This window comes from Prinia subflava, chromosome 21, assembly GCF_021018805.1.
Source record: "Prinia subflava isolate CZ2003 ecotype Zambia chromosome 21, Cam_Psub_1.2, whole genome shotgun sequence".
Taxonomy (NCBI): domain Eukaryota; kingdom Metazoa; phylum Chordata; class Aves; order Passeriformes; family Cisticolidae; genus Prinia; species Prinia subflava.
Window position 1 is genome coordinate 7414266 of NC_086267.1, and position 21243 is coordinate 7435508.

At 41.7% G+C, this 21243-nt stretch overlaps 1 protein-coding gene across 6 annotated transcripts in view; it reads left to right on the forward strand.

The window, feature by feature from the left end:
- Positions 1-21243, forward strand: part of KIF1B (kinesin family member 1B) — a 77082-nt gene that overhangs the window by 16629 nt on the left and 39210 nt on the right. For 3 of the 6 annotated variants that reach the window (XM_063417100.1, XM_063417102.1, XM_063417104.1), the window contains exons 3-21: positions 1722-1798; positions 2909-3088; positions 3440-3505; positions 3841-4019; positions 4659-4770; positions 4896-4973; positions 5122-5187; positions 6106-6181; positions 6482-6560; positions 6809-6951; positions 8069-8110; positions 10577-10710; positions 11739-11818; positions 12188-12263; positions 14521-14600; positions 16264-16370; positions 16787-16870; positions 17038-17218; positions 17599-17671. In XM_063417100.1, coding sequence (XP_063273170.1) covers positions 1722-1798; positions 2909-3088; positions 3440-3505; positions 3841-4019; positions 4659-4770; positions 4896-4973; positions 5122-5187; positions 6106-6181; positions 6482-6560; positions 6809-6951; positions 8069-8110; positions 10577-10710; positions 11739-11818; positions 12188-12263; positions 14521-14600; positions 16264-16370; positions 16787-16870; positions 17038-17218; positions 17599-17671 — 1913 coding nt within the window. The remainder of the gene's footprint in view (positions 1-1721; positions 1799-2908; positions 3089-3439; positions 3506-3840; positions 4020-4658; positions 4771-4895; positions 4974-5121; positions 5188-6105; positions 6182-6481; positions 6561-6808; positions 6952-8068; positions 8111-10576; positions 10711-11738; positions 11819-12187; positions 12264-14520; positions 14601-16263; positions 16371-16786; positions 16871-17037; positions 17219-17598; positions 17672-21243) is intronic. The other 3 variants (XM_063417101.1, XM_063417103.1, XM_063417106.1) reach the window with 1 other exon arrangement.

Consider the following 21243-nt stretch of genomic DNA (forward strand, 5'->3'; position numbering starts at 1 on the left):
AAGGGCTGAGGAAAGTCTGTCTAAGAAAATAACAACAATAACAGTGGTTTAAAAGGGGGAAAAAATGGAGCTGAATGGAATGATTTGCATAAATCACAGAGCCTGAACTTTACTCTTCTTCTGTGATGGATCAAATTTAGGCTGGAAGCAAGAAAGGGGAACTAATGGCAAGCTTGTAGTGCCTTTTCAGACACTAATGTGGAGATTCTATTATTTGTACTGCTCTTCTGGGTGAGGGCTTCCAGGTACAAGGCATTATGGCTCCCTTACCTTTGATGTTAAATTTTAAAATGAGAAATGAGAAATTTTTGAGTTGTAACAGTTTGGAATACATGGCAAGGAGAAAACTAATTTAAGTTTGGGGCAGGGAGTTGTCTTTGGGATTTGTTTTTTGTTCTCTTGAGGACTGGTGGAATAGTGTGAGTGGAGCTATTTGGGCAAAGCAAGTAAAGGGAAGCTGAAGCCGTAGATGACTGCTTAGGTTACAGTTTGTTCTGTGTTGATGCCTGCGTTGCTATCCAAAGCCACAAGCATTTTTTGCAATTTGATACTGTGCTGGTGCACATAATTCATTGGCTTTGCATGTCTGTCAGGTTTTTTTAAGGCAAGAATGTCAGCACAAGGTGCATCCAAGTGAAATGGAGTTGGCCACCAGAAATAGAGTAGCAACTGTTGCTATTTGCCATCCAGACAGTGATCTTTTCTCCACACTGTCATTTTGGACAACAGCCCTGCTCAGGAACACAGCATCTGGTAAAAGAATGATTTGATTTTAATGGGGATCCTGTAACCACATTTTCAGAGATTTTGGTGAAACAAGATGCAAGATTCATGTCTGAAATGGTGAGAGCTGTGAGTGATATAACTTTTATTCATCACAGAAGGATAGGAAGAAGCCCCCATCTCCCAAAGCATAACTTAAATGGCAGAGTATGTGAGAAATAAGCATCTTCTTTTTAGGAGGTCTGGTATCAGGATGTAAATCATCCCCAGGAAGACAAAGGCTGACACCTTTGTATGGCTTATTTCCTTATGGACCTTATTTGCACACATCACAGTTAGTGTCTTGCTCTCAGGGGCAAATTGCTGCTTTAGGTGCAGGGGCAGATGTGTAAATCCAAGGTGGTTTATCTAATACCCTCGGGACTATGCTTTTTTACAGTCCTACTTAGACAGATGGTGTTGAAAACAGCTGCTGGAAATAATAGATTTAAGTATTTCCAGCACTGTAGTATCTAAAAGAAGGAAGCAGTAGAGATTCACTTTTGCAGCAAGGCTGTGCTTATAAATTACCTTCCTTGGAGTACAGAAACTGCAGGCATTGTGTGTGTGTTCCCATGACTGCTGGATCGCTGTGTAGTGCTCCCCTACAGGCAAAGGTCATACGAAGCAGTTTTGTTGCTGGGAAGGAAAAAAAACCCGAAGTACTAAACCCACCAACCTTAAGGTATCTGGAAAAGCTTTTGTTGATTGTGTGGAATACACAGAATTCTGTTCAGCAACAGCATATTCCTCCTAGGAGTTTTCTTCTTGTCTCATTTACAATGAGGCCTACAGAAATGATAGTGTTAGGAAGCCCTGAGTCTGTTACTTCAGTCTTCCTGCTCGTGTGCCACGAGGCGACTTGGAATACTCAGGTTCACAGGCTGTGGGTCAGCCAGCTGACTAATCACACTCCTAAGTGTCAAGTTAGCTAAGAATTTGAATTTTATTTCCTGTAGGTATTATCAACCCAAAGAATCCTAAGGAAGCACCAAAGTCCTTCAGCTTTGACTACTCTTACTGGTCGCACACATCGGTAAGTGCTTTTACAAGAAAACCTGGTTTTGTTGTTGTTGCTGTTTGGTTTGATTTAACATTCCCTTCTGATCATGCCACCCCTGTCAGATGTTTCTACACAGTCTTTCTCACCCACATTCAGGTTAAAACCTTGTCATTGTATGTTGTGTTTCCCTGTTTGGGTGAGAGCAGAAAGCTAAAACAACTTGTAAACATTCAAAAGATTACTGAAAATATTCTCCAGCCATGTTCTGTTCTAAATATTTTAAGGATGTGCATATGCCACAATTAATTCATTTTTCCTCTTGGACAAGTGACAGTTGCTCGAGTTCTTACAGTTCAAGGAGATACGTGGTCTGGAAAAGGCAGCACAGTGATCCATGTTTCCAATAGCTGCAAAAGCAATAAATTCTCATCCAGCTGCTGTGCCCCACCCTTCTGTGGATCGGTGCTAAGCTCTCACTGACTTCCAGTAATTGTTCTCCAGCAGAACTGTGTTGTTCTGCCACCTCCTCCTCCCCTGCTTTGTTGTCTAAAAGATGTAGAAAGAAGGGATAATGCATTTCTCTAAGACTGATTTTAGTAACTTGGATGGTGAAATAACACTTAATATTTCTGAGCAAATTTGTGGTCAATGAGACTGTTTTCACAATAAAACACTCGCCTCTCTTACTGAGTTTTTCAGAGCAGCTGTGAAAGTCGATTATAGCCCAGTCACAGGAACATTATGAACAGAACGCATGAAAACTAGCAGATAAGCAGCATCAAGGAACAGAAGAGGTCTGATAAAATCTTGATCCCAGCGTTAGAATGTTAGCACAGCTAAATTTGTCCTGATTTCAGGAGCAGGTAATGTAAAAATACAACATTTCAGGAAGCAAGAGAATGCTAGATTAAGAATAAGATACACTCACAAACAATGCAGTGGGATTGGCATTGTTGTTTTTCTCCGTTTTGTTCTGCCTTGGGAAAAACCTGTGTGTAAAAATGGCCTAATTTACCTCTTCCTAGGGGATTGGCCCCCAAGGTAAAAGTATAAAAAAAAAAGCCAGTTGCTTTTTGAAATCTTTTTCAAATGATAGAGGAAGTGTGTATTTATGCTGGTGTTATTTGTTTGGTGTCTTTCCAGCCTGAAGATCCCTGCTTTGCATCTCAGAGCCGTGTGTACAATGATATTGGGAAGGAGATGCTCCTGCACGCCTTTGAGGGCTACAACGTGTGCATCTTTGCCTATGGCCAGACAGGAGCTGGGAAATCCTACACCATGATGGGCAAGCAGGAGGAGAGCCAAGCAGGCATCATTCCCCAGGTAGGACCGAGCCCAGAAAGGGAATTTGGTTTTTATAGCTCCTTCAGACACACACTTGTGTTTTATACTGCAGTAAGAGTTACCAGAACTAACGCTTACTGCTAATGGTACAGTACAGAATAATGATAGTGCTGAAACCTAGAGCAACTCTTGAGATACTAGACCAAATAAGGTTGATAGTGAGGTAGGATTGAGATGAATTATCTTCGGGGAGGCTGGGTCTCGTTGCTGCATTAGGTTAATTTTCTTCTGCTGCCCTCGTTCTAAAGCCATTTCCATGACGTGTCCTGACAGTTCCTTGTCACTTCTCAGTAAAGACTCATTTCTGCCCTGGGTTTCATCTCTTTGCAGCTATGTGAAGAGCTGTTTGAGAAAATCAATGACAACAGCAATGAGGAAATGTCATATTCTGTAGAGGTGAGTGTGGTGAGGGATCAAAGAATGTCTGTGTGTTGGACATCAAACTGAGCTTAGGTGCTGGGTTATTGTATAATTTTTCATTTCACACCAGTGTTTTTGAAATGGTTGAAGGATCTATACATGGATGCAAGGCAAGCAGCTTGTGTTAGAGATGAGATGCAGGAAACTTTTGACTCTTGCCTGTGCCAGTGTTTAAGCTGTTAAATGACCAGAGCCATCCACCTGCTGCTTTCCTGTGGTGGGCTGGGGGAATTTTTACCACTGACACTCCAAAATACTGTGGAGGAGACCTTCAGAAATACTGAATTGTCTGTGAAAATTCCTGTTTTCAGGTGAGTTACATGGAGATTTACTGTGAGAGAGTCAGAGACTTGTTGAACCCGAAGAACAAAGGCAATTTGCGGGTGCGAGAACATCCTCTCCTTGGACCCTATGTGGAAGATCTGTCCAAGTTAGCAGTCACATCTTACACAGACATTGCAGACCTCATGGATGCTGGGAACAAAGCCAGGTTAGTCATAGGAGTGTGTTACATATTTTTATAACTGTTATGCGTTAGCACTTTAAAAAAACCTCTTGTAAGTGAGGAGTATTATTGAAACATGCACTGATCAATGCTGTTAAAAGCTGAAATTGCTTTGTGTGCTGAACTAGTGCTGCAAATCACTGTGTAGACATTTGAAGATTGTAATGGCTTGAGATGAAGTCTAAAGAATTATACTGGCATTGACTTCTGCCTTTGCTGTGTACTCTGTCCCTATCCTAGTATAAAAACCTGTGTGAATAGTCTCCTCTTTCCTTAATTCAGGTGATCAGGACTAAAGTTGGCATTCCAGCACAAGTTTCTGGTTTATTATTGGTTGTTTCCCTGTCAGCTGTTTGCTCCATTTAACAGTGTGTGAGAAAGACTCATGTAAATGCTGCTCAGGTGTTCCTTGGGCTACTGAGTACAGAGATTGGGAAAGCTCTAATTGTGATGAAGATGGGAGTAATTCAGGAGTGAAAAGTCAGAGGGTTTGACAATGATATTGGGGGTGGCTGGGACCGCCCGTTACCTGTGCTGCCTCTTGCTCTCATTCCTCTGCAACAGCGTTCAGCCGTGCAGGTAAATGTCCTTTTTTAAACATGCTCATATCTGTTCACATTTTAGGACTGTGGCAGCCACTAACATGAATGAAACCAGCAGCCGCTCTCACGCTGTGTTTACAATTGTCTTTACTCAGAAGAAACATGACACAGAAACTGACCTTTCCACGGAGAAGGTGTGTTACAGATGAGTGGCCTTCGGACTGTTTTTCACTGACCTTCCCTGCACTGACTCTGTGGTTCTGGCCTTGCTCTAATTCCCAAGAAGTAACTCTCCTGCTGCTGTGCTTTCTCTCTTCAGGTCAGCAAGATCAGCCTTGTGGACCTGGCAGGCAGCGAGCGAGCCGACTCCACGGGTGCCAAAGGAACGCGGTTAAAGGTGCGGGGCTGCTGGGGACGGCACGAGCATCACGGGGAGTCCTGGCTGGACAAATCAGTTATCAGTGTGGGGAAAACAGGTGCAAACCTGAAGACTTCATGGCTGAACAGGTTTAATTACCATATAATACTGGTTTCTGTTTTCTCAGGAAGGAGCAAATATAAACAAGTCTCTCACAACTCTGGGCAAAGTTATTTCAGCATTGGCTGAAGTGGTAAGTGGAGCATTTCCTTGCCTACAACAACCTTTGCATAGCTGGTCAAATGGAAACAGTAAAATCCGTGGGGTACAGCAGAATCATTTGCTGTTCTTGGCCTTGCATTCTCAGCCCTATTAGCTGTGTGTATTTTGATAGATGAATAAACTTGATACTATTCTGTGGGTGTCACACAGGCTGTCAACAGATGGAAGCATTGCTTTGTTTAACTGTGAAGAAGCCTTGCAAAAGAAGCCTGTGTTTATGTAGAAGACCTGTTCACATAGCAAGTTTTTAGACCTCCAGTGCAGTAATTTTATTTTTATTTGAAAGAATAATTTTAGAAAACTTAACTGCAGCTATGTTTTTTAAAATTGATAGAAACACCAGTACAATAATTTGATTTGCTGGCTTTCTTTGCAATGGCAAGACTTAATAATGTCTTAAGTGAGCATATACTGATCCAAGCAAAATGTTGTGGGTTTAGAAAAGTGCTTTGTCTTTTATTTTTATACTCAGTTACTATTAAAAAAAGACAAAACAAACTAATAAATGATTGTTGTTCCTTTTAAAAGTCAGCACCTTGGACAGGTTGAATATGTTTAAGTGTTTTTTAGGTGATTTTTTTTTTCAGTTGAAGCAATTCTCATTAATTTGGCTTCTCAAGAAAAGGAAGTACTGTCTGACATGGAAACTATGTATAAATCTCTGTTAAGAACCTCATCCTTCTTCTTCTTCCTTTTTCTTTAATGCTTTCAACTTAGGATAACTGCACCAGCAAGGTATGATGGTCTGAGTGGGAATAGATGTTGGTTTCTTTGCCTAGTATAAGGTTTGCTGCTTGGAATTGTGTTAGAACACAGAATTTAAATGTCAGGGAGATGTTCTTCCACAGAAAACCCTTCCTATTTTTCATGTTGTATTGTTTCTTTGCAGAGCAAAAAGAAGAAGAAGACAGACTTTATACCCTACAGGGATTCTGTACTGACGTGGCTTCTTCGAGAAAATCTAGGTATGGCTGAATTGTCTGTGCCAATATGGAAAGAAGGTCTCACTGAATTTCCCGACTGCTTTTAACTCACTTAAATCTTTATTGAGTATGAGGTTAAATATCTTTAGTAGCCAAATCTGAGTCCTCATAGGTCCACCTTGTGCTAATGCTGTAACTCCTTCCTGTGGTTTTTGTATGTTTCTTAGTACTGTAGAATTTATTTGAATTCAGTATTTTATTGAAAACACTGATATTTGGTAGGTAGGTAGTGCCTGGAGTGTGCACTGTAGTTTCATTTAAACTCTTGCCTGTTCACTATAGGTGGTAACTCCAGAACTGCAATGGTTGCTGCTCTCAGTCCAGCAGATATCAACTATGATGAAACTTTGAGCACTTTAAGGTACTTTCTCTTCCTCTGTTTGCTCTAAAGGCCATACTTTGTCCTTTAAACCTTTGGTTTATTAGAAGTTGATCTTATCTGTGGGGAAGAGGACTCTACTGGCAAGAACTCAATTACCCTACAGAGGAAGCAGGGATTTATTGCCTCCTTTTCTGACATAACACTGCAAGCTAAATGTCTCTGTGTTGCATATAAGTTGTATCTAGGCAGTTCTGTGTTTGTGGTGAGGCTCCGTTGTGTGGTTCCAGGTACGCTGATCGTGCAAAGCAGATTAAATGCAATGCTGTTATCAATGAGGATCCCAACGCCAAGCTGGTGCGGGAGCTCAAGGAGGAGGTGACAAGGCTCAAGGATCTCCTGCGTGCTCAGGGGCTGGGAGATATTATTGACAGTAAGTGGATTAAACACACCTCACCATCCTGGGCTTGGCCTTGAGCAGAGGAGGGAGGCCTGAGCCTGTGAGAGAAAGGGGTTTAAAAATGGATTTTAAATATAGGTGCTGATATTTAAGTTTTGAAATGGCAGCCCCTTCTGTCTTTGAATGATCATCTTAGGTTTGTGCATGGAGTTGACAAGCCACCTTCAAACTCTCAGGGAAAAATACGGAGTTTGAATTTCCTATTATTGTAGCAATGCTTTTGTGTAACAGAACTTACACATTCAGGAGTTGCTCTGCTGAGTTATGGAGGGCTTTTTGTGTGGCTGCCAGTAAAAGAGCTGAGATACAGAAACTCAGTTTCATACTGAGGAAAAAAGGAAAAAATCTTTCCTTCCTCCTTGGAGGGTTAAGGTTGTTGGTTGATACATGGCTTCAGTGCCTTCCTCGCTCACAAAACAATGGCTAATGTTAGACAGTGCCCTGAGTGACAAATCATTTATCATCTTGAAATAACTATGCACCAGCTGCTTGTGAATAACTAATGAATCCTTTTGGGAGATTCTGAGTTAGATTGGCAGAGCAGTGTTGTACTGATTTGCTTTGCCAGCAACCTCTTAAAGCACTAGAAAACAGTTGTGCCCAATTTTCTTTTCCTCATTCCAAACAAGAAAAATTAACTGAAATTTTAGCTACTCCATTCTTCTGTAATATGAACAGTGATTTAATTCCTAGTGAAGGAAATGCCCATAAAAGCACAGAATGTATTCCAGTGGATTAAAAGCTTTGTTGACTTTAAAAAGTAGGAATGTTGCACCAGTTTCTGATTTTTCAGACCTTTTTGTCAGTGAAGCAGAAGTCCTGACTTAGTCACAGACTACTGAAGACATGTAACATGTATTTACCTCTTTGCTTCTTTTCAAGAGAATGGGGCCAGAAGACAATGAAATACAAATGTTTTCATGCTTGTTACAGTCTGTGGGTTTTGGTTCTAAATCCAAACTGAAAAAACTGTTACTGAAAACTGTGCTTTGTTTCTTTAAACATCAAGTAGTATTCTCTTCCCTTCCTATGTCACTAGTGAACCTTCAGTTTTGATCCTTCTTGTATTTTCCCTCCTGCTTCCTTTCAGTTGATCCAATGGGAGATGAATACTCTGGAAGTGGAATCAAATGTGTGTATTGTGTGGTTCTCCTTTTAACCTGCCTTCTCTGGGTCAGCTTTTAACAGAGCTTTGCATGCCAGCATTTCTCACAGGGAAATCCCAGACAGAACACTCACTGGAGTGCAGTGCAGGTCCATGAAAAGCAGCCTCACCAGCACGTCTTAGATTGAGTCCACAATCAAAAAAAGGTGCAAAGTTTAAAGTGCAACATAACACATAAAGTTCATTATTCCTTTCTGGCAGAATACAGAAGGGAGAGTGGTAGTTCTCCAGTGTGTTTACATGACAGCTTATGGTTTAGATTTGAACCAGAAAATCTTTCTTTCAAATCTTTTCCCAGTTACTCAGTTCCTGCTCACGTAGCTTCCTGGCATTTTAGCAGCTCTCTTCAACTTCACAGTATTTGTTTTAAGTGTTTCAGTTGATGAACTCAAGATGAAGTATTACCAGTTCCCCCTGGACACTGCAGTGTATTTTATATAGTCCTTTAAAAAAAAAAAGAAAGAAGCCAGACATCTTTCACTGATGAAGGTCTCTTTTTTTGAGGTTAAATATACTTGGTTGCAGTAGATTAACTTAACAGGGCTAAAACCAGTTAGCAAAGAGCATTTTATTTCTTTTAGTGTTTGCTTCTAAGAAGGGATGCAGTAAGCTACTTCTAAGAATGTAGTCCATTGCAAGGGAAACATGTAAACAAGGGAAACTGTAAATTCCAGGTTGGTAGACTTTTAAACTCTTTCAGTCAGTCTTTCTGACCCTCACTCAATATCAGCTGAAAGAGATCTGTCTGAAATTTCCTAATACTGAAGCTACTGGTGGTGTAAAGACTCATGCTGGCCTGTCTGACGTTCTGGTGCTGCTTGCAGCGTGTGCCCATGTCCTGGTGTGGGAGCTGCGGCTGCAGGAGCAGCGTGCATGTCCTGAGGGTTCTGGTTCTCTGCGGTCACAGCCGCTATTGCAAGTGCCACTTCCTCTCTCTTCAGGAGTGCATGGCCTTTTGAGACTCCATCCTTGCTCTGTCATGCCTGCTTTCCTCATCCTGGCGGCATTCCCTTCCCTTAACCTGCTTTTCTTCTGTGGAACTCCCAGCCCTGCCTCCTGGATTTGCAGATGGTGGTTTTCAAACTGAAACAGCAGGTTGAGCGTGGAGTGAGCGAGGGCATAAGGCTGACAATGGCAGGATTGTTCAGGGAACAGCAGAGGAGGTGTAGGAGGACAGGGAAATTTATGCCATGTCTGGGTGAGCATCTTGCTTTTATAAGTGTGATGCCCCTGTTTATAACTTGCAGGGTCTGATTTGGCCTGTTTCTTTCCTGAAGTGACTTATTTTAAAGGACTTGTCTTTGAAATTAGATTTTAAAATATTAAGTTATTAAAACTGAGCTATTCAGTTACCTGATCTTTTCATGTTAGAAGATTTTTTCTTTTCGTGTGTGATTATTCTGAGGATATGGTTTACATACATATCCAAGAAGCCAAGTTAAATTAATATAAATTTCCCTTGTATATTTGTTCTTAGATCATTCAGGCAGCTTTTCTTATTCTCTGGCTTTCAAGGCAGCATTTTCAGGCCTGCAGGTTTTCAGGCTACAAAAGCTACCTTGTTAAATTTTGGGGGTTCTTAAAAGGCCTTTCTTATTTAAACTAACAGCCAAAAAGCTTTGAAGCACCTTCTGAAGTGTGAGACCTTTATCAGATATTTTGCTGAGCAGATATGTTAGATTTCCATTTTTATTGAGATAAGGAAGGTCAAGAAGCAGCATAATGATGCTACTGTGAACTTATGTTCTCTTGTCCCTGTCGTGCACTGACAGGTGATTCACATCCTCTCTGGTGTGTATTTAAGGAGAGGAAATTCTTTGTCGTGTGGTCTGGGTGCTTTAGCAGCAGAACCACTGCTGTCATAAAGATTTATTTAATCATCATTTCACAGTAAAGGACTCTGGAAGAGAATGTTTTCCTGAGCTTAAGAGGGTTGGTGTCTCAGACTTCAGCCCAAAGTGTCACTAATTTCATGAGGATCTCAATCTGGTCCTGCTCTGAGCTTCAGGGTGCTCAGCTTAGTGTTCAGTGAGGAGTAGGATGGTTGCTTTCTGCCAATGTGTAATTTATTTTTTCAAGCTTTTTTGTTTTGAAAGGCTTATGATGCAGTCTTTCCTAGTGAACCTCAGGGTCTGATCTGAGGTACTATGTTATGACTGCTAGTATTAAAAGATTTGTTTCAGAACTGCCATCTAAAAATTACAAAACTTGCCTTCTTGCTGCTTAAGATGCTTTCCTCTTACACTGGTATTTCCTTCCTTCTTTCTTCCTTCCTTCCCTTTTTCCTCTTCCTTCCCCCTTCCTGTTTTCCTTTTTCCCATCTTCCTGCCTTCCCTCTGTGTGTCTCTCTCTCAGATCTGAAAGATTTTCAGAACAATAAGCATAGATACTTGCTAGCCTCCGAGAATCAACGTCCTGGCAATTTTTCCACAGCCTCCATGGGGTCCCTCACTGCATCTCCATCCTCCTGCTCTCTCAGTAGTCAGGTGGGCTTAACATCTGTGTCCAGTATACAGGAAAGAATCATGTCAACACCTGGAGGAGAAGAGGCCATTGAACGTTTGAAGGTGGGTATTAAGGAGGCTGAAGAATCATGAATCTGAGAGAACTTCCTTTCATAAATATCTCTTGTGTCTGTAGAAATTGTCTGAAACCCACTTGCACCTTAAAGAGGGCACTTAACTGCAGTGGGTTAGAAACTGGGTCCATGCACAGCCTTTCTTGTTAGGATTATCTAGGTTTAGTTGTAGCCTCAAGCTACAATTAAATTATAAATTAAATTCTTCATTCTTATTTATGGGTCCTCTGATGCAGTTGTAGTTATGGAAAATTTGATCATAAGTGTAGACCTAGAGGCCTGGTCAGCACTAGAGTGAGCCAAGTCTGACTTGCAAATGCACTCAGTTGTCAGAAAACCAAATTACCCCAAAGTTGAAAAAAAGGAGGAAGAATAATCCTGCCAGTGTTGTCTTGGCCCAGCCCCCACAGATTAAAATGTGAAGCACAGAATGGCATGTTTGGGCCAGACAAAGGCAGCCTTGTTCCAGTGCTGCATGGAGCTGAACCACGGCAGAGTGCATCACAGTGAAGCATTTCTTGATTTTTGTGAAAGCCCCCCATGTCCATGGCTGGAGGAGTGGGGAGAGCTGGCTGTGTGGAGTCTCTGCAGCATTCTGGTGTTTGTCCATCAGACACTGCCACGGGGCTGAACACACACACTGCATTTCCCTTTCCCACTGGAAACCCTCCGTTGCCATGGCAATAACAGTGCGGTCTCTGCATTTCCTTGGAATCCAGTTACTGAATCACTTCTGTAAATCAGATTTTTTAAAAAAGGGAATCGAGTTTAGGTGGTTCAAAATAAAGTCTGACTGTGGTTAGGTATGAAGTCATCTTTTCTTCTCAGCTTGTCTTCAGGACTATCTTCCCTTTTAAAAATGAAGGGAAACAAATAAAGAGTTTTAAGGTGCTAAGAATGCTTTTTATATGTGAAATTAATTTGAGGTCTAAACAGACCACAAAGTTCAATTGCTTTGTCTATTATGTGAAGAACTTTGGGAACAGTTGTAAAACAGCTTTTGGTGTTTTCATGCAGGAATCTGAGAAGATCATTGCAGAGCTGAATGAAACATGGGAAGAGAAACTGAGGAAAACAGAGGCCATTAGGATGGAAAGGTCAGGAATCAGAAGTGCTGTAGAATGGGTGGTCTCTGGAAAGTGGAAGATGGAGAAAGTTACTCTGTTCAAAAGCCATGGAGCAGCAGAATGGTGTTAGGGACAGTTCTGCTGACCCTGTGGTAGGTGTAGAACAGCAGGGCGATGCTGGGAGGAAGGTCCTGCTCTCTCCTGGGTTTCTCACAGTTCAGGTTGCTGTTCCATAGACTATTCTCAGACTAAAGCTTACCAGCTTGGCCTGGTGTGCTCTGAGCTGGTGACAGTCCTGGGTAGGCTGCTTCAAAGTCTAATTCAATTACCTGGCTTTCATTAGACCGTGCTTGTCCAAGAAGCCTAAAATGGGGTCAATATCTTCTTTTTCTCTCTCAGGGAGGCATTGCTGGCAGAAATGGGAGTTGCCATTCGGGAAGATGGAGGAACACTGGGAGTCTTCTCACCCAAAAAGGTAAAGAAAATTGTTAACTATTGCATGATGTTTCCAAAAGGCTAATTGACCTGAGAGGAGGGTGATGGGAGTTGGACTGTTTTGGATCTTCCTTCAGAAGATGCTGTGCTGCAAGGAGAAGTTTTGCAGCTCCTTATGTATCTTGATACAGTAGCAAATTAGAAGGTGCCATGTCTTAATTCTGTTGCCATTTTCTGCAGTAGGTGTGTGTGACCTTTGTGTGCTCTACCTGTTCTTCTTTGAGATATCCAGAGATTTAAGGCTTCTTTACGTGCTCTTCCTTGAATTGTTTGTTAATCCTTCTTCCCCCTGGTAAAATGAAGGGTGATCTAATGAACACAGGAGATGCAGGGGAATGTTTCATTCCGTACTTGCCATTAGTTCTGTTTTCTGAAATTTGAAAGAAGCAGGGCTGTGTGGGAAAATGACATAAATCAGTGCTGTAACTATAAAATAATTAGGTTAGCAAAGAAGATATCTCTGCAGGTAAAGCAGAATTACAGAAGAAGTGCAAGGAAAAGAACCTGCTTTCTTTTATCTTAAAAATCTTTGAACAAGCAGCATGAGTAATATTTTAGTGTGCAAGTGTGTAATAAAATTGACTCAGGGTTTAGCAGGGACCTATTCAGAGGCACTGCACAGAAATGTAGAACCCCAGAACTGGTTAAAATGTTTAATCCTTCAGTTAGAATAGTGTTAAAGTGTGATGCTTGGATTTGGTAGAACTCAGGTTTGCTTTTGGGAGCTGCTCCAGGAGTGCCTGAGGTTTGCTGAGGCGCTGACTCATGGAGTATTCTTTGCATTTCTTTCCCTTCTGTTATGGATCCGCATCTCCTTTTAGATTTTTCCTCAGAGGCCATCAGCTCTTTTTGATGATTCTTTTGGTGCATTTTCAGCTGATCAGGTTTGTGTATAAAAGCCACCTGGATAAAGTAGTTGCTTTGGTAATAGTATTTATTTTCACCTATATAGGATTTATTAGGAGAAGTAAAACTCCCAAACTAGTCCTGTCTGCTTCTGTTCCTTCCTGTCCTTGCAGTTCCATTAGTTCTCCTTCTAGTAACTGTGGCTGTTGTGAAAATTTGGGAGATGAGAACTTAGATAGAAAATGTGTTTTGTGTGAAGACTACAAATCTGAGGTACCAGTGTGTATCTCATGTGCGAGGAGTGAATAGTTGGGGGTGCCAGCATCATCTCTCAACCTGTGGAGCTCTGTTTTTACAGAGTATTCAAGTAGTGCAAGTTGTAGAGGTGTTACAGCAGTTGACTGTGTCTAGGACAGCTTTGGGTCATCCCTGGGTTTTTAGGGGTGAAAAAGCTGTGGTTTTTTCTCCCCCTCCCTGTCCTTATAATTAAATCTTCCGTTGGACAACTGGCAGAGTCCTTCATTCAAAGACAAATTCATTGTGAACATCCAGTAATTTTTGAGCTTCTGTAAATGTAGTGCTGTTAAAAGCTCTCATAAGTAAACTTTTTTTGCATCTAAGATAAGTTGATGGAAATAGTGTTCATAAGGAATCTGAACCAATTTATTTATTTTCCTGAATTTATTCACATTGAGGGTAACAAAGGGATAAGTGGCTTATTAACAGTTTTATTTCTCTTTTACCACCTTTCTGCTTTACTTATGTTTAACCAATTTTGCCTTTTCTTTTGTGCTTATGCTTACTGCCATCTCACTGACTAGATTTTCACACCAAGGCCTTGTGACTTGTTTGCTGATTCCAATGGGGTTTTTTCACCAAAGAAGGTTGGTTTAGTAACTGTAGTGATTTAAATTTAGAAGAGGTTTAGATGAAGAGCTTCTTAGCTGTTGGTATCAGAGAATACTGGTAGTTTTAGATTTTGTTTTGATGTTAGCAGACTTTGCCAAATAAACACCTGACCTGTGTAGCCCAAGAAAAGCCAAAGTTAATTCCATATCTGTTTCAAAATTTCACGGAAGCAACCTTTTCTGCTCTTGGACTTCTCTTATCAAAGTTTACAAAGACATTATAAGGACTTTTTCTCCTCCAGCTGAAGCCTTTCTTCCTTCCATGGATTGGTATTTTGGATATTAAGCAATCTGAGCTTTATTTTGCTGGTACTTTATGATGCTTTGCAACACTTTAGGAAGTTATGTTTGAAAAAATCCATTATGGAATAATCTCGATACACGTGGCAAAACTGCTGGATTAATGCACACCCCCACAGCTGCTGGAGGGAGCCTGAAAGCAGAACCTCAGTTCTTATTAACTTTTTCTTTTTGTTCTTTCAGACTCCTCACCTTGTAAACCTTAATGAAGACCCACTCATGTCTGAATGTCTGCTGTACTACATCAAAGATGGCATTACAAGGTGAGGGTTGGTGCTGACACACTCTGGAGTTGCCTTCTTTGCTTGCTTAAATCCCCATGCTGGAGACACTGTGAGTTTAAATAATAATTGTATCTTGAGCTGTTGAAGTTGCAGGTACAAATGAAGCATGAGATTGCTGGAGGTAGAAAAAAGTGCAGAAATGCAATTTCTTTTAAGTTCACTTGGTGTTTTAAAAGTAACATGTGCAGTCACTCAGCTTTAAGAATTTGTTATTACAGCTGGGCAGTAAAAGAAAGCATGACATCCCCTTTTCAGTTTGTAGTAAAACTTACTGGAAGTGCATGAGAGATTTTGATGGGTGCAGGATTGAAAACCATAGCAACTGGAATATGGCTGAATGTTAGCTTTATTATTTAAATAAATTGTCATTTGTGCCAGTGCACATGTAATGGATTCTGCATTCACAGATATGAGATAAAATTTAATTGCCAGAATTCAAATTCAAAATTGATTTCATTCCAAAACTTTTTGTCAAAACAGCTGGAAGGAGAGAGATGATTTTTATTATTTTTGGAGCACCAAGTTGTGTTTGGTTGCTTAGTTTGTATATTCCTGGGGAGCAAATGGAGGAGAGTACACCAACAGGGGCTGGCGTATGGTGCTACTCTAATGTGCATTAAGCCCACTGAAAGGAATTCAGCAGAGAATAATGGCTAGAACAGCTTAGGGCTTAAGAAGTCATTATAAGTTTTGAGCCTAGCTCATTGACATCAGAAATGTGGAAATTAATAAGTGGAGCAAGTTCATAAACATTAGGATTGGAAATTAATTCTAGTCTGTACCTAGAATTGCTCTAACACTTGGGTTTTAAATGGGCATAAATCTTCGTGCTCCAGGGGTACAGCCTTTCTATCGGGATGCTGGATGAAAGTGCTTGTGGCATCAAATTATTCAGCAAGAGTCTCCTGAGCCATTTGTGCTCCTTTGTTCAAGTGCAGAAGGTGATTATTGGGATTATTGGATTATTAACTCCCTGTCTGCCAGCTGAAACACACCACTGGAAGTTCTTGTCGGGTTTTTTTCCCCTTCTGCATCCCCTTCTGAAAGGAGAAGGATTTCACACAAGGGAAGGAATTGCATTAAACTCAGAGATATTTAACATTTCAGTTCTCTGAGAGACATGTTTCAAGGGAGAGAAAACTTCTCTTTTGCCAAGCTGCCATTCTCCAGTTCATGGCAGAACAGGCAAGTTCTCTGCGGTGCAGAATTAAGCACTGGTCCAACCCCATAAATTCGAAGGGCACTCTTAGTAGTTGTGACGTTTCCCTGGCTGTTTCTGGTCCGTGTTGCCAATGCAGAGCTGTGGGTGTGTGGCACTGCCCAGTGCAGAGCTGTGGCACTGCCCAGTGCAGAGCTGTGGGTGTGTGGCACTGCCCAGTGCAGAGCTGTGGCACTGCCCAGTGCAGAGCTGTGGGTGTGTGGCACTGCCCAGTGCAGAGCTGTGGGTGTGTGGTACTCCCAGTGCAGAGCTGTGGGTGTGTGGTACTCCCAGTGCAGAGCTGTGGCACTGCCCAGTGCAGAGCTGTGGCACTGCCCAGTGCAGATCTGTGGGGGTGTGTGGCACTGCCCAGTGCAGAGCTGTGGCACTGCCCAGTGCAGAGCCGTGTGTGGTTTGCTGCTGACCCCGTGTTTGTGCCTGCAGGGTGGGGCAGGCGGACGCCGAGCGGAGGCAGGACATCGTGCTGAGCGGGGCGCACATCAAGGAGGAGCACTGCGTCTTCCGCAGCGAGAGGAACAACAACGGCGACGGTAACGCTCTGCTCCTGCCCGGCCCTGCTGCTCCTGCCCGGCCCTGCTGCCTCTGTCACCTTCTGCCACTTGCGTAGCTGGTCAGGGAGTCCTGGGGTTTGGAAGTTTTCTGACCTCAAGAAAAGGATCAGTTTTAACTTGTTGTTTTTTTTAGTCTTAGGGAAAGAAAATAAAATTTGTGTAAGTGATAATAGCTTCGAATTGTAGGCTGCAGCCAGTATAGCAGTTAAATTCTGACCCTGGTTACCTATCAACGTGAAAAAAACCCTGTAGTTTCCAGCATGATATCCAGGGATGATAGACTGCCTTGGCCTTAGTATGAACATAGGCAGCAAATGAGAGGCCTCTGGGGCTTGCACACTTCTGTTCCTCTGTAGACTCTCTTAAAGTCTCACTCATCAGTGTTTTCTTTGTAGTTATTGTTACTTTGGAGCCTTGTGAACGATCAGAAACCTACGTGAATGGCAAGAGGGTCGTGCAGCCTGTGCAGTTGCGCTCAGGTAAGAAATGTTACAATAGATTTTTTTGTAGACTCTGTATGTGATGTTGACATCACATATAGGGAGTGCTAGGTGCTGTTTAGGGACAGTGTTGCCTTTCTGGAGTGTTTTAAACAAAAGTTGGTACCGTTCTTCTGTCAGCTGCAGTTTGCTATTCCTGTTTCTAGGAAATCGTATCATCATGGGCAAGAATCATGTCTTCAGGTTCAACCACCCAGAGCAAGCACGAGCAGAAAGAGAGAAAACACCATCAGCTGAGACTCCCTCAGAGCCAGTTGACTGGACATTTGCTCAGAGGGAGCTTCTGGAGAAGCAGGGCATTGACATGAAGCAAGAGATGGAGAAAAGGTAATAAAATAACTCAAAATTTTGACCTGAAACAAGGAAGAGTCAGCAGTAGATTACTGGGTTCTGCCACACAGCATCTCTGCTATCTCTTGTGGAAGTTGAGAAAGCTTCCTCCTTATTTTACTGTAGTGTTTCAGTGCTCCAGCTCCCTTAAAAATCACAGGTAAGCACTGGCCACTAATGCTGCAGACCTTTTGGTAAGGGCTGAAATGCAGCTTGCAGGGTTTCACTTCTGCAGTATTGAATAGCCAGAGAACAGTTCCTTTTAAGGACAATTACTTCTACTCTTGTAGCTGTAATTCAGGGGGCTGTGCATGTAGAGTAACACCAACATGGAACTAATGACCTCTGACTACTTCTGTTCTTCTGTTCATCCTCAGATTACAAGAAATGGAGATCTTATATAAGAAAGAGAAGGAGGAAGCTGATCTCTTGTTGGAGCAGCAAAGACTGGTATGTGTCCTTACTCCTGATTAACTATGCCTTTGGCAAACAGTAATTCCTGTCCTTGCTTATCTGAAAGTTTAGGAAACCTGCTTGGGTTGTCTGCACAATGCAGTTCTCCCTTTGCTTTCAAATTCTGTGTCTACAGTGAATATTAGCAGTGTGAGTGAGCTTCTTCAGGTTAATTCAGAGATTGTAATTGACTGTAAAGAGGCTTTAATCAATTCTTGTTGGGATAGAGCAGATTTCTTGCAAGTTAACCTGAAAGAAGGGCATTTCTATGCTCTGTGTTTTTTGAAGTTCCTTTTCAGTAGTCTAAACAGCTACTCCTTGGGATGTTTGCCTTTATTTTTGTCTTGAATCACCAGAACATACTAATTTTGTGCTGCCAAAGAGATTCCTAGAACATTGATACTCTGGGTTTATTTTTTGAATGATGTCTGAAAATGTTGCTGCATTGTGCATGTTTTAACCCTACTCCCTCCCCTGCATGGAGTTCCTTGTGAGGGTCTTGGTGGTGCACAAGCCAAGGTGGGGTTCTGAGCAGGGAGCAGTTTGTTAACTTGTTCAGAGCACTGGGAATTCCACACTCCATGTATCTCTCAAATAGGTAGTCTGATAAATTAAGTCTGATACAGGAGGGGACTTCAATCTTCTCACAACAAATACCTCTGAAGTGCATTACAAATAGAAATTGGTGCAGTCTTCAAGCACCCTGTGAATTTAAAAAACAAAACCAAACCCAGGAATGAAATGTAGATTTCCCTAAGAATCCCAAGTCTGATTCTGCTTTAGCTGGTTGTCTTTAGCCAGAGCACAAATATAGTTGTGCCAGAATTCTGACAAAAATTTCAAACTTACGATTCATGTTTATAGTATGAGATAGTTTATAGTATGACCACTGAAAAGTGTGGGTTAAATGTGTGCCGGACTTTGCACTGTGAAGCTCTTGCTCTTCTCCCCAAGCCAGAGTGGAGCAAACTACTGTGGCTTCCACAGGAAGAAGCTACATAATTTTTTATTTTTAATTCCTATTACACACTTAGAGACTTCTGCATCTCTTAATTATTTCATCACAAGGGGCGAATTTCTTGGATGGAGAGGAGTGGGTGCAGACTTCGACCAAAGCAACCCTTGGTTCAGGAAAAAAGTTTAAATGTGACTAATGTAATGTTTCATCTCTGGAATTTTATAGTTAAAATTTGGATAGCAAAAGAATAGAACAATAAAAATGTGAAAATAAGAATAGTTTGAGTAACTTTTGGCAATGCGTCAAATGAGATGCAAGTAATGGAATTCCCTCCCCTAAATTTTAGCTGACAGGCACAAGCTAAGCTATTGTGTGAATTAAAGATTTTAAATTGGCTGTCTGGGAAGCTGCTTCCAATAAGGCTGCATTTATAAAGTGTTGTGAAGGGAATTTATTTCCACAAATACTTCAGATTAAGGGGAAGTTCTTTAGAGAGTGGATTGGTTAATATTGTAATAAAGATGCTACTTTCTTCAAGTTTGTTTTGTTCTTGCTGGTTTCAGTTAGTGGACAAAGGTGGAGTGCCACCCTCCGTGCCTCAGCAGCTCCTGGAGGATGCCTGTCCTAGCTGTAAGGGATCACATCAAATGAGGCCCTTGGTCAGGGAGCTCTCTCCTGCTTGTCACAGTGCTCAATGAGAATGTTTCAGGTGGCAGCAGAGCTGGCTGGAGCTGCTCATGATGTCTGTGTTGCTGTGTGCAGGGATGGACAGGATTAGTGCACCCGTGCAGCTGTAGCTGAGGAGTGAGTGGGATATCTGGGAGTGCATTTCAGCTTGTGTACCTTGAGAGTCTTTACACTGCTGCCATATCCAGCTGCAGTATCAGGCTCTTCACTTACTGCTGTGTAAGACTGGTATTGAGATATAAATATTCTTCTTGGTCTAACCTGGAGCATAATCTCAGATGTAAGAAGCCAGCTAGTTCTGTTTACCAGATTGTTTAGATTTTATGCTGAGCTTCCAACCAGTCTGGGTGTTTATTTGTTAGATGTGCTGTACCAAAAAAATAAACAATAGCTCTTGTCCCCCAAAATTGCCAACTAAAATATCTTCGCCTTGCTAGTCTTACTAGGGAGTAGAAGTAGTTGTTCTCCATTTTACAAATTGAATGTGAAAGTGTGTATTATAGAGCTAAAGTGGTCATATTGCCTCTGCAGTGGCCAGTTGATATTGGAATGTGGATTTTAGCTGCACTAATTGGTCTGGGTACTAACGCAGACCAGTTGGGCACTAACCTCTGAGTGCACACAGGGCAATGACTCAATGTCTCTTCATCAGTTTTTGCTATGAAGATATGCTTTACCCATAAGTAGTTCTGTGGTAGTTTTGTAACTATCAGAGTCCTGTGGAACTTGTGACTTAATGTTGGAGTAGTTCATGTTTTTCTTCCTGGTCGTATCCCTGAGTGGCCCAACTGCACTGGGGCTTCCTCCAGGGAACCCTTGGTTTCCACTGCAGTGTGCACTTTGGTAGATGCTGTTTCCTTAGGCCACAAATTTTGTCAGCTAAAATACACACACAGAGTTTCTAAAAGTGTTTTGCTTATATTTTGACCTAAACTAGAAGTTGATTCTCTAGTACTATTCTTAAAGCTACATTAAGTCACAAGGAGCTCAATAACGTGAATCTTTAGCAAAGGGCAGAACAGTGTTTCATTTATCCCCTTTCATAATTTCCCCCCCCCAAATTATGTTGTATTCCCCGTTCTTTGTTGTCATCTAGCCAAAGTCTAAACTCTAGGAGCCTCTGGTGCTGGCTCAGTGACCGGGGTTTCCTTTGGTTTTAGAGTAAGTGGCTGTTACTGTTCCTGGTTTCTCACGTGTGCTAAATCTCCTTGTGGAAAACAGGGATGTGAGTTAGAGGTGCATTAGACACTGACAGCTGTGTTGAAGGTGTTTGGATCACAGTAATACGTAGGACTCTTTGCTTGTTAAAGAGATGTCTCAAAAAGCCTTTAAAGAAAAGTGGTCTGGTTTTAATTCCTGGTTGCAGTAAGCAATGATGGATGTCCTTAACTTGTGGTGGGAGTCTATCTGAACAGACATTCCTAGCATATGGAAACCTGAAGCACTGCTCATTAAAAATCATTTAGCAAAAGGTGGAAAACCTGTAATGAAGAAGCAAAACGCATAATGCTTAGCAAGTGTGTGGAAGCTCCAGGCTCTAGGGTTTGAGAAGAAGACAAATCAAGGATATCAAATAGAGAATTCATATTAAAACAGTTAAAACCAGAAAGTCATTATTCTGCATTCTGCTGAAACTCATTCTTCGGACAGACAAGACTGATAATCTGACTGGGTTTTTTTCTTTAAACTAAGCAACAAGGTGCCAAATGGAAAAAAAAAAATCAAACAAACCACAGCCCACCTCTGAAACTCTGATTCTGGATATCCTCCTAGCTTGTAGCGAGTCTCGGAGTATGAACCACTGTCTTCGTCTGTCATAGTGGCACTTACAGTCCTTTTAACATCGAACCTTTCGGCTGCTTCTGTTTCGTTTTTTCTTATGGTCTAACACTTCTCTGGCTGCTATTGTAGTGAAATGGATTCT